This window comes from Pipistrellus kuhlii, unplaced genomic scaffold (assembly GCF_014108245.1).
Source record: "Pipistrellus kuhlii isolate mPipKuh1 unplaced genomic scaffold, mPipKuh1.p scaffold_m20_p_15, whole genome shotgun sequence".
Taxonomy (NCBI): domain Eukaryota; kingdom Metazoa; phylum Chordata; class Mammalia; order Chiroptera; family Vespertilionidae; genus Pipistrellus; species Pipistrellus kuhlii.
In genome coordinates this window covers 28,069,787-28,081,956 of record NW_023425460.1, presented here as the reverse complement: position 1 = coordinate 28,081,956, position 12,170 = coordinate 28,069,787, and the positions used below count along the sequence as shown (strand labels likewise).

The 12,170-nt window shown below is 39.4% G+C and overlaps 2 protein-coding genes and 1 long non-coding RNA gene across 6 annotated transcripts in view; 1 reads left to right on the top strand and 2 right to left on the bottom strand.

The window, feature by feature from the left end:
* Positions 1-2,656, bottom strand: part of HELLS (helicase, lymphoid specific) — a 28,432-nt gene extending 25,776 nt beyond the window's left edge. For both annotated transcript variants that reach the window (XR_006741697.1, XM_045581916.1), the window contains exons 1-2: positions 2,464-2,656; positions 1,901-2,004 (exon numbers count right to left, since the gene is read on the bottom strand). Coding sequence is in view for 1 of the 2 variants with exons in the window: in XM_045581916.1 (XP_045437872.1) it covers positions 1,901-2,004; positions 2,464-2,641 (282 nt within the window). In the remaining variant the exon portion in view is untranslated. The remainder of the gene's footprint in view (positions 1-1,900; positions 2,005-2,463) is intronic.
* Positions 2,657-7,623: 4,967 nt separating this feature from the next.
* LOC123652382 lies at positions 7,624-8,862 on the top strand. Its single transcript, XR_006741696.1, has 2 exons — positions 7,624-8,433; positions 8,538-8,862. It is a non-coding gene; the product is annotated as an uncharacterized LOC123652382 (long non-coding RNA).
* TBC1D12 (TBC1 domain family member 12) overlaps positions 7,921-12,170 on the bottom strand; it is a 61,852-nt gene continuing 57,602 nt past the window's right edge. For all 3 annotated transcript variants that reach the window (XM_036438603.2, XM_036438606.2, XM_036438607.2), the window contains 2 exons: positions 10,617-10,875; positions 7,921-9,737 (listed from right to left, as the gene is read on the bottom strand). In XM_036438603.2, coding sequence (XP_036294496.1) covers positions 9,669-9,737; positions 10,617-10,875 — 328 coding nt within the window. In that variant the 3' untranslated portion in view covers positions 7,921-9,668. The remainder of the gene's footprint in view (positions 9,738-10,616; positions 10,876-12,170) is intronic.

The following is a 12,170-nucleotide window of genomic DNA, read 5'->3' as shown; positions in this document are numbered from 1 at the left end:
CTCAACAATAACAATTCTAAAAAAAAAAAGTGTAGAACTAATTGCAAAATGTTTGTTCAAAGGTTTAAAAATATCACTGGAAGCAGAAGTCATTTTGATTGCTAGTTTCATCAGCTAATACTCAAGGTACTAAAATTTTGAGTTTGTAAATGTTTCTTCCTCTTACTATGCATTCTGGTAATGTATTCTTATTGTACCTCATCTTTTTTTGAAATGATAGTTCCTTACCCAACAGTATTCATGGGTTATAAAAATGAAGATACATACTACACAAAAATTAAGGATTTATCACTCCTAAAACATCTTAAGTTGATACTATCTATTTTGGACACTTGTCCCAGGATTCCCCCTTTAAAAGGTACTCTATGATGTGCTATGTGATAAATTACAAAATATTCACCATACTTAGAAATTCAATAAAATTTACTATTTGCTACCTGCAGAGACAACAGAAACAAAGGTGATGTGCCTTCAATAAACAAAGTGAGAAAGTCAAATAAGTAATTTAAAAAATACTATGGAAATTCAGAAAATGAGGAAAAGTGGTTCAAGATCAACCTCCCACCATAACCGGTTTGGTTCAGTGGATAGACTCTATCCGATAGAGCGTCGACCTTCGGATTCAAGAGTCCCGGGTTCAATTACGGTCAAGGGCATGCACCTTGGTTGTGGGCACATACCCAGTAGTGGGTGTGCAAGAGGTAGGTGATGTGTTTCTCTCTCATCGATGTTTCTAACTCTCTCTCTCCCTTCCTCTCTGTAAAAAAATAATAAATAAATAAAAATCAATGAAATATATTTTTTTAAAAATAAAAATATCAACCTCCCAATTTTATTAGAATTTGTTAGCGTATTACCTTAACCGATTATTGTCAACTATGGATAATCAGTAATGGCAGAACCTTTGTTACTGGCATGCAGTACAGTATGGTGCTTAAAAAGTGTGGCTTCTGGAACCTCGCCGCCTGCATGACAACCTTGGCTCTGCCATTTACTAGCAGAGGAGAGGGGACCAGACCACCTGCAAGTGCCGCCGTTTCCTCATCCCTAAAATGAGGTGAGAACAGAACCTACCTCACAGAATATTTGCCTCTGGAGAGCAATAGTTCCCAAAACACGTGGTTTTGTAATTACACGGCGTCCAATACTAATATATGTATTTCCCTAGAGGGGTATAGAGTTAAGGACAAGAACGCTGGAGTCACACACAGTTCACATTGGAGTTGTTAGTGTGTGACCCCAACCACTTGTTTTGTCTTAAGTAAATGGAGACATCAAAAGTACCCATATCCTAACAGCGGGAGGGCTAAATGATTTATTATGAGAAAATCACTTCGGAGGCGGTAGGAAAGAGCTGGTGGCTAGCTATTCTTTTTCTTGCTTATGCAATAATTAAATAGCAGGGTAGGACTTCCTTATCGGAGAGAAATGTATTTCGGAAATGAGTTATCAAGAGGTTAGACACTTCTTTTACTCATCTACAACATAGTAGATACTCTGTACGTGAAAACCGCAAGGAGACCAACTTACGGAAAAAGCACACCACACTTTCACCTGCAGAATCTTAAGTGGTAGCCCCAAATACCAAAACGCAGGGGGGTCACTTAGGTGGCAAACGGCACTAAGAAAAGCACTCACCCTCAACCCGGGGAACATTAAATGGCCAACCAAGCAAGGCGACGTTCTCTCTCACAAGAGAGGAGAAGGCCAAACCTCCTCTCCTCGCAGCCGCCTTCATTCACAGCACGTGCCCAGGTCTGACCGATAAGCATCGTAAACAGCCGGGGGAGCACGGGCCCGGCCCACAGCTGAGCAGCCCGGCCGGCGGCGGCCCGGACACACCTGCGGAGGGAAGGAAGCGCCGGCCCCGCCGGCCCCGCCGGCCCCGCCGGCCCGTTACCTTTTCCAGCATCTGCCGCTCCCGCTCCAGCCCCGCGGCCTCCAGCTGCTCCTCCTCCTCCAGCATGGCCGGGGTGATGACCGCGGGCTCCGGCTGCGCGGCCCCTAAGAGGGGAGAAGGCTTCCCAGTTGCGGTTTCGAAAACATAACCCAATGACTCAACTTCCCCATAAGAACCTTCCTCTCCTTCCCAGACACATTCGAGGGAGACGCCGGGGACCCGCGGGGACGCCGGCATCAGCTCGGAAGGGACACCCTCCGCTTCACGGTGCCAACAAGTGGCCCGAACCCCCGCTTACAAACAGGGGGGTGGGGGTGGGAGGGCGCCGGGGAAAAGGCGGCTCTCGCGTGTAAATAAAACCTCCTGAAACGTGCAAAGACGCGCAATTCCGAGCACCCTCCCCTCCCGCCGCGCAGCTTCCATCTAACCCCTCTTTTCCTCCTCGGCCTCTGCCCGGGGCCAGCTCTGCCCCCAAAGCCGGGCTGCAGTGCAGCTTCCACGCTGCGGCCCCCTCCGCCCGGGACGCCGCCGCCCGTGCCCCGAGGAAGGTCCCCCTCACTCACCGTCGCTGCTCGCGGGCTGCTGCGCCGGCATGGCTGCACTCTCTCCGCGGCCGAGTGCCCTCCCCGAAGACCCTGCCCCGCCGCGCGCCGTGCCCTCCGCCGCGGCCGCCTCGGTCCTCTCCACAGGTCCCGGCCAGAGAAAAACGCGCGCTTCTCTTTCGCGGGAAAACACCGTCATCTCGCGATACTTCGCGCTCCTCGTCCCCGCCCCCCCCACCCCCGCCCCCGCCGGCGCGAGATTTGGCGCAGAAGATGCACCTGGGTGCTGGTTGGCGTTTCCTGGGACCGGTGTCCCTCGGCGGCTGGGTTCCGCTGCACAAGTCGGCGTTCGGCTAGCTCCGTGGCACCGGGCGCGCCTGCCCACCACGGAGAGCCCTGTTTCCTCCCGCACCGGAGGGTACTGGGTAGCGCTCTTAGCCGTTTGCAAGACACCTGTCCCCCTGGCTGCTGGGATTAAGCCCCGCCGGCCGAAGGTCCTTAGGTCCCAAAGGTGAGCACCCAGGTGAGGGTGTCAAACACGTATTGCCAAGCTCGCCCGCCGTTCACATTTAGAGTTAAAATTCCCCGAAATAAACAAGAAAAGGGCTCTTTTGTGAGTGGAATGGGAGAGAAAACTAGTAAATTAAGATAACGGTGGAATTCAAGAAAGTTGTTTCAGGGTAAGGGAGACCTGGATGCAGTGATAAATCGAGCGTTGTGACCAGTAATAAAGATCCCGTAATTCAATAACCAATAATTAGCGTGGGCGCCTATAGGAAAGCGCAGGGCTTGTCTTTTTGTGTTTTTTTTTCCAGCCTTCAAGCACCTCCCCCCTTGTAGTCTGCAGTCCCTTTCAACAAGTTCCTCTTTCCCTCCCCCCACCTCAGAATTTGTGGCGTGCCTGCCATACCATTTCTGACTACAACAACTTTAATAACTATTTGTACAAAGTTCAAGAATTTACAATGTACAGCAATCATAACCATCTTCAGCAGCCTTCAAAACACGTGGAGATTAGCAGATTACTTTTATTCCTACATTGTCATGAAAAAACCGGATGCTCAGAGAAAAATTGGCTTGCCCAGTATTAAGATAAAATGTTAATCTCAACAATTACTCTTAAATCCTACCTCCTTCTAATCAAATACAATTAGGTGTCAGTCTCACTCTTAAGTAAGATTGTTTTTCTTTAAAAAAGAAATTTTATTTCAGAGAGAAAAAGGGGAAGAGAGAAACATCACTGTAAGAAACATTGATTGCCTGCCTCCCGCATGCACCCGAACTGGGATAGAATCTGGAACCTGGACATGTGCCCTGATCTGGATTCCAATTCCCCACCTTTTGGTGCACGGGCAGCATCCCAACCAACTGAGCCACTCCGGCCAGGGCTACATAAGATTTTTTACCTTCATCAAACTATCCTCCAAAATTTCTTCCTCCCTGACTTTTCAAACACTTATGTCTTCCTCTTCTAAAAATAATTTTCATATCAGTGACTTCACCACCCATCCAATCATAGAAGTGAAACACACACACACACACACACACACACACACACGACAGCTCCCTCTTGCTTAAATTAGATGACTCCACTTTCTGCCTACCTCACAAACTAAACAATATTTACCAGGCAGACTTTCCTTTCAGATTCTCAAAACCAAATTTACAAATCTACCTGCGTCTGAACATCTTTTCCACAGTCCCTCCAGTTTTGCTCTGGATCCATTTCCTTACAGCTTATGCAAGAATCTCAGATGACACATTATCCCTTTCCCTATTTAAGCCTTTACCGAATACTTTCTATTCACATTTAAATATTCAAAACTCTTCCATCTTGAAAAACAAAGAGACAACCTCCTTTATTCCCACCAGCTATTTACTACCTACTCCGTTCCCTTTTACAGCTAACTTTACAATTACCTACATTAGCAATTTTTAATTCCCCTTCCTCCCACTGATTCTTCAATCACATCTGGCCACCCCACTCACTACACACAGAGGTAAATAAGGAAATCACTGATCCACATCAGTATTTGCCAACCTTTGACCTCATGGACCACCAGTGGTTCACAGACCACCAGTTGGTGAGCGCTGCTCCAAAGATTTCCTTAAACCAGTGGTCACCAACCTTTCGGACTTCACAGACCACCAGTGGCTAGTTGGCGACCGCTGATCTACAAGATGCTACGTTTAATGTACATCTCATAGTCCTCATCTCAACCTCATTGCCATATAAAACTATCAACCATTCCTTTAGGAAAAACACTTCTTCCTTCAAATACCAGATCCTTCCAATTCCTATTTCATTCTGTTCTACTCAACCTTTAAATATTTGAGTTGAACTTCTTTCTGGCTAAGTGCATAATCTCTCTAATAGAAATACTTTAACTAAAGGGAAAGTTCACTGAGGAATGGCCAAAATAATAGCCTACTCATCCATTACCATCATTGGTAGTGAGTGCCCAGTACTACAATATATTGGGCACTAGCAATTCAGCGGTTTAAAAACCAAACAAACCAGTGTTTCTGACCTGAGTTTAGACTGTAGTGGAAACAATACAAAACAACTATAGAAAACATTGTCAGCTAGTGATAGTACTGTTACTGGACAGGGACCTGACTCTGTGTGGGTTTGTCTAGGGTCAGCAGGTAGTGGGTGGATTCTTGACTTTGTGTAGGAAAAATTTCATAACACAAGTCCAGGTGACTATGAGCATATGTTTATTAAAGCTGGGGTCAGCCTTAGCTGGTTTGGCTCAGTGGTTAGTCTGCCTGCTCTGAAGGGTCCCAGATTGGATTCCGGTCAAGGGCATGTACCTTGGTTGCAGGCACATCCCCAGTAGGAGGTGTGCAGGAAGCAGCTGATGGATGTTTCTCTCTCATAGATGTTTCTAACCATCTCTTTCCTTTCCTCTCTGTAAAAAAAAAATCAATGAAATATATTAAAAATAAATAAAGCTGGGGTCAGTAAAACGAGAAAGGGCCTACCATAGAAGCAACAGGAAAATGCTAGGCTGGGCTGCCTTAGCTCTCTGGGAAGTCAGAGAAAAAGGGGCATTGAGGACAGATTCAGGGGATTAGCCTGGGATGAGTTGTTGCTGCCTATTGTGCTCCCTGGTGGGACTCAGAAGAGTTTCGGAGATTGTCTGTCTGTGGGGGAAGAAGAGGGAAAAAAGGATTCAGGCTGCTTGCCAGAGGGAGGGCGAGTGCTGGGTCCTTTGTCTAGAGGACTTTCTTTTCAGACGGGAATCTTAGGGGAGGTCTCGAAAAGGTTTTAGCAGAATATTCATCAGTTTTCCAGGTGTGTTCTTTCCGGTGTGGCCTTTACTGATTGGTCAGTGCCAGGGCAGTGGGTTGTTAAGTCACTGCAGCCGGTCCTGGTGGTTTTGCTGCTTTTCTAGGCCTGGAGCCCTGCATAGGGTCAGCCGGTAGTTGTTGGAAAAAACAAACTGAGATCTAGATGTTTTCTCTAAGGGGGTGACTTTTTTTTTTTTTAATCAATCTTTATTGTTCATATTATTACAAAGGTTCCTTATTTCTTCCCCCCTCCACCAGGTTCCCACCCCACCCTCCCCACCCCCCATTGTCCTCCCCCCCCCTCCCTCCCTCCCTTTTTCTCCCCCTCTCTCTCCCTCTTCCCCTCCCTCTCCCCCTCCCTTCCTCAATAATCAATGGGCATGTCCTCCGATTTAAAAAATATGCTCAGGCTGAAACTGGTTTGGCTTAGTGGTAGAGCGTTGGTCTGTGGACTGAAAGGTCCCAGGTTCGATTCCGGTCAAGGGCATGTACATTGGTTGCGGGCACATCCCCGATACAGGATGTGCAAGAGGCAGCTGGTCGATGTTTCTCTCTCATCGACGTTTCTAGCTCTCTTTCTTTCTTCCTCCTCTCTGTAAAATAGCAATAAAATATATTTAAAAAAAAAAAAAAAAGAATCTGGAGTGTTTAAAAAATAATAATAAAAAAATATGCTCAGTGGTAGTGTGTGGACCCATCAACAGGAGGTCCTGGTTTGATTCCAAGTCAGGGCACATGCCTAGTTTTCAGGCTCCATCCCCAGCAGGGGGCATGCAGGAGGCAGCCAATGGATGATCTCATCACTGATGTTTCTCCCTCTCTGACATCAATAAAAACATACCATATATATATTATAATATATATATATCATATATTAGATATATATAATATTATATATATCTAAAGGCCAAGGCTTTCTTCTCTCTCTGAAGTAGCTACTTTCCCTGAAATATTTTTAAAAACTTTAATTTTTATCTTTACATGTTATGAAGCAGTGAAGTTCTAATTAATTAAACTTTACTACATTTGGGAATTCATATTTTAGGTACTGCTCTGACAATATCAAAACAATATAGATTTGATACAAAAATCAATTTTTCCCCCAGAGGCAAGACTGACACTATGTGAACTAGTCATGGCAAATTAAAATCTAATTTTTCAATACTACCTCACATATTTTTTGCCTCTTTTATACCAATCTCTGGTATTTGAATATACTCCTGGAATACAAAATAGTTTTATCTAAACAAAAATAGGTTATGAAAAAATAAAAATAAATCATATGGCATTATGAAACTATGTGAATTATTCCATGATTATATGACTTAGAATTATAACGTCCAACAGTATAGACTCTAATATGTTGACTTCTCTAGATGAAGATAACATTAATTCCTAAGTTACAATGAAAGTCATTATCTTCAAGTCAGAGGCTTTGAAAATCTCAATGTCTTTTTGCAAATATTACCTAACTTTTGTAAGTCAAATATACTCAATTAAATTATATGAAGGTCATCAATGCAGAATAAATCAGCAAAAACTATGACTATGTTATGTGACTTCTGAAAACTTTGATAGTTAATGGGTTCCTCTAATAGCACTTAAACAACATAAACCTGGGCTAAAAGGACAATTAAGTGAGAAATACACATATTGATTAAGTAGAAATATATATATATATATATTGTATCATGCCTTGTACCTCCCAAACAGGCAATATGGAGTTATTTACATAGACAATATATGAGAGGTTTTCTTTTGGTTAAAGTATATTTTCAATTAAAATGTAACTTTTCCCAAGATACTGTGAAATTTAACATGGTGTTTCATTTTGTAATATTAGACATGGCAAATTAAATACTTATGTAATATTAGACTAAATGAAACACGATGTTAAATTTTACAGTATCTTGGGGACTATAGGAAAAGTTATGTTTTAATTGAAAATATACTTTAACCAAAAGAAAAACTCTCATACATTGACTATGTAAATAACTCCATACTGTCTGTATGGGAGGTACAAGGCATGATACAATACAATATTTTATCTGCCAGTACTGTCAGTCTCTCCCTTGGAAGAGAAATTTGGCAACAAAAAAGTGTATTCCCTTTTTCCCCCCCCTCCAACTGTGATTAAATAAGCCAGATATCCCCAAAGTAATGAAGACTCATTTCACGTAATTACTCTGCTTACAAGTTTTATTTACACAGTACTTGTTAATAGTGGTTTTTAGTGAATTCCTTATATTTACATTTTATATATACATTTATATTTGAAAGGTAAAGAAACTGTACAATAATAAAAATGAGAAAAAGAAATACAGTAACTTAGGTCCAACTCAGGAAAGAAATACACAAAAGGAAGGTTAAACTCAGGCAGGTAGAATAATCTCAATGAGATTGCTGCAGGGCTTACATTCCCTCTGTCAGGGTCACCAATGTGAAAGAAGCATTTACCAGAGTCAAAGTGTTATTATAAAACCTTTTATAAGTCCCTGGGTGCTCCCTCAATATTTTATTACACTACCATCACTAGCTTCCACTAAGGAAGCTCTGTGACAGGAGCTAGCTTCTGAGGGCTCCACCAGCGGTCCCTAAGCTAGAATGCCCCATGGGGTAAAAACATCCGGGCACATCTGGTCCCATACTCCTAAAAAGGCAGTCACAACACTAACAAGACCCTCAGGTTCGTTAGTTTGAAGACAATATACCACTAACAGAAACAGTGTGCTGTGCTGTTTCAAACTATATATGCTATTAACCAAACAGCATATTATATATCACTCATAATATTCAAGTGATTTATTTTAGGTATAAGAATTAAACATATTATAATAAATTTAATGTCAATTTACCAATAATTAATAATTTGTCTATCCACTCTACCATCAAAGTTAGACTCATTAGAAAAAGTTCACTTTATCTTTTACTCTTATTTACGTTGATTAGAAAATTATGCACAGTATTTTACAAGTCATAGACTTGGTTACATATTAAGATTTCAAATTTCAAACTGAAATTAAAAATTTTTATTTCTACAAACAATGAAGGAATTTTAACTAAAAAAATCTCAAGTTTTTCCAAGAACTGTCAAAATTCATACTTTTTTACTTTTACCAGTGGGGGGAAAAATCTCATTTATATTTATGGACTTACTCCCCAAATCAAGTCTTCAGTCCACTAAAGTGCAAAGATTCTACCAATTAGCTTTCTTAAATTACTAGATGAACAAGTTTTTAAACTATAAACAGAAAGGCTAAATTTCTTTAATAGGATTACTTAAGGGAAAAAAAATTCTCTTTAAGAAACAAATAGACATGATACAGTGGAAAAACATGAAAATCAACTTCCCAAGTATTTCCAGTTCCCATATAACCAAGATTTGCCCTGACCTGTGAATGAAGATAAACAACTTCAGTAACTTAAATAATTTACAACCAAAGTTGCTTATTCTTGGTTTATAAAATCTTCAAAAGGTCAGCACTTGAGATACACAATATCTGTACTAAGGTGTTTATTTCAAATAGTATTTTGGAAGTTAAAGTCGTATTTAACAATCCTGCTCTGACCTCCAAAGTGCTTTTATATGGTGACTATTAAAAAAAAAAAAAAAAAAAGAAGATGTAAAGTTTAAAGTATCTTCAAAGCTGTTAAAAAATTTTTATTGCATTACTGTTCACTCCAAATTATGGAGTATAAACTAGTCATTTAAACTTTTTCTTTTGTAAAATGATGCTCCCTACAAAATACTTTTTTAAAAAATTAATACTGTCAATAGGTTACTTATTTCATTTACTTCAGCCATGGAATTCAAAATCAGCAGTTTTCCATGTCTTGATTCTTTTAGATTTTTCCATCCTTTTTACATAGGAAACAAAAACTTTTATCAAAAGACAGTTATATTCCAATTAGTTTGTTAATTTTGAAGATTAGCTTTTCAGAGTAGGACTATTATTCTTGTCTCCTTCTTTAATATCCTTCATTACAGATGCAAAGACCTGAAATTATACAGAGTAAAGATTAATCCTCAAAACACTACCATGTAGATTTAAGAGAATTAAATAACTACAGTATATCAACACTTAAGTTTGAGACTGCCATTCTCAAATCCTTTTGTTTCAACCCAATTTTATGATATATATTTTAGTTTTCAGTTTTCATCACTTGTTAAATACAGATTGGGGCCAAAGTAGGGTTACAGTTGTTTACATGGAAAATAATATAATAAAACAAGAATAAACTCTGTATTTTGTGTTCTCACAATTGTAAACATACTTTTGCCCCATCCTGTAGTCTTACATTACTATTTGGTAACAGAACATTTTATGGACCAATATCCTTACATTTCATTTTCATAAGCAATAAAACTGAGCTTATTTATAATGCCTAGCCTATTGTCTATCATTCATGAAGCAAATAATACTACTTACTGTCTTTTATGTTACTTAGACTGCCAATGTTTGCTTCCCTAACAAGACCAAGCATCTAAAAAGCCAGGATCATATATTATTTTCTTCTATTGCAAATCCTTAGTACATAACAGGTGTTTAATATAATTGCTGTCTATTTGAAATACAAAAATAATAATATATTTGCTTTGGCAAAGACTGACTATTGTAAGTTGTACTTCACTAAAATCATAAAATATTACTGAATTTACAGAAAAATAAATCCATAGATTTGGAGAGGTGAAAAAGAAGCAATCTGTTTTAAACTCTTGCTCTTTCAAAGTCAAGAATTACTTTTAAAAGATTTTTTTAAAAATTTAAGCACTAACATTTGAGAAATACATGACTTTTTTTTTTTGTTTTTTTTTTGTAAGAAGTCAACTGATTGTTTTAACACATCTATTAGAAGTAGGGAAAATGTCACTCTACCTGAGGCCATTTTTTGGTGCTATTCTGCATCTGAATTGCTGCAATACAGCTGAATAGCTTTTCTGATGTAATATCTTCTGGTAATTTAGTTAGAAACTGTGCTATATGAATAAAATCCATCTGCAGGAGAATATCTTCATATAATCGCAGGATCCCTAATCCAGTCCTAAATAAAAATTCTTCTCCATCTCTGCAAAATACATCCCAAACTCGACATGCCAGATCAAGTGGTAGTGATTTGCTATATAGGGTGAAGATCCTAAAATTAGGGGGGAAAATAGTCATTGAAAATTTTCATTTTATTCATTCACTCATTAGGCATCTCTATATTAAAACAACAACAACACAGTGCTTAATTAGGGATAGAAAGGCAAATGAAATACGGCTTCTTCTCGAAAACAGCTTGAGTAATACAAAATTAAGTAATACGTAAGTAAATTATGTGAATTTACAACCTTATGTAGAGACATGGCACAATACAACACTAGAGTGGCAGAACAGCCTAGCTGTTAAGGGTATGGCTCTGAAACCAGAATGTCTGAGTCTGAATCTTAGATATGCAACTTATTAGTTGTGTTACTTTGAGCAAGATTATTTACTCTTGTTGTACCTGTTTCCTTATTAGTAAACAAAAGATAATGTAACCTACATCTTAGGATTGTTTTAAAAAATAAAGAGGTTTATATATGTAAAGTGTTTTTAGAACAGTGACTGGCACATAAGAAATATTCAATAAAAGTTAGTTATTGTTTTTATATTGTAGAAGAAACCCAAGTATCATCTTTTAGTACCCTAAATACAAAATTATAAAGTCTTACTTCTCTCTTTTCTCTTCTCCTTCCACAAACATCCACTGGTTATTTTTTTTCCTCCTTAACCAAACTTTACTTACTACTTCTTTTGGAGCAATGTATACGCTCCAACAGAATCACCAAAATGGTTTTTTTCACATCCTTGCTGACAATGTCTGATCATGTAATTCATTATCCAGTGGTGCTTCAGGGTGGCATTCTGGTTGGGGAAGTAGGGAGAATAGGTGCTAGAGAACTTCTCCTTAAAGTTGCATTGGCAAAGAAAGTACACAGTTTTTACACAGACTGTGTCTTACAGTTTAGGGCTGATGAAACTTGAGAAAGGGAACTAAAAACTCTCCAACAACAACAACAACAACAAACAAAACTTACTAGCACTGCCACTTTTTTATTCCTGTTTTTCCCCACACAATTGATTCTACGATTTGTATATAATAAATTCAACAGAGGCAGTGAAACAAAAATCCATGTCTACTTCTTAAAGTAGAAACATATAGTGCCTAGGCAGTTTCTAATATGTGATATTCATTCATTATCAGTTCCATTCTGTTCCCTATATTAGTTGTAACCTTGATGTGCCTCATGTTCACAGTCATCAAGGCTGACAACCAAGTTATTTTTTTCCCCTTCTTTACAAATTTAATATTTGATCTTGATCCTCTGGGTCCCATGATATAATCCAAAGGAACTCTAACATTCCTAATGGGAATGAAAGAAAATACCTGAAAAATAACTTAAAAAA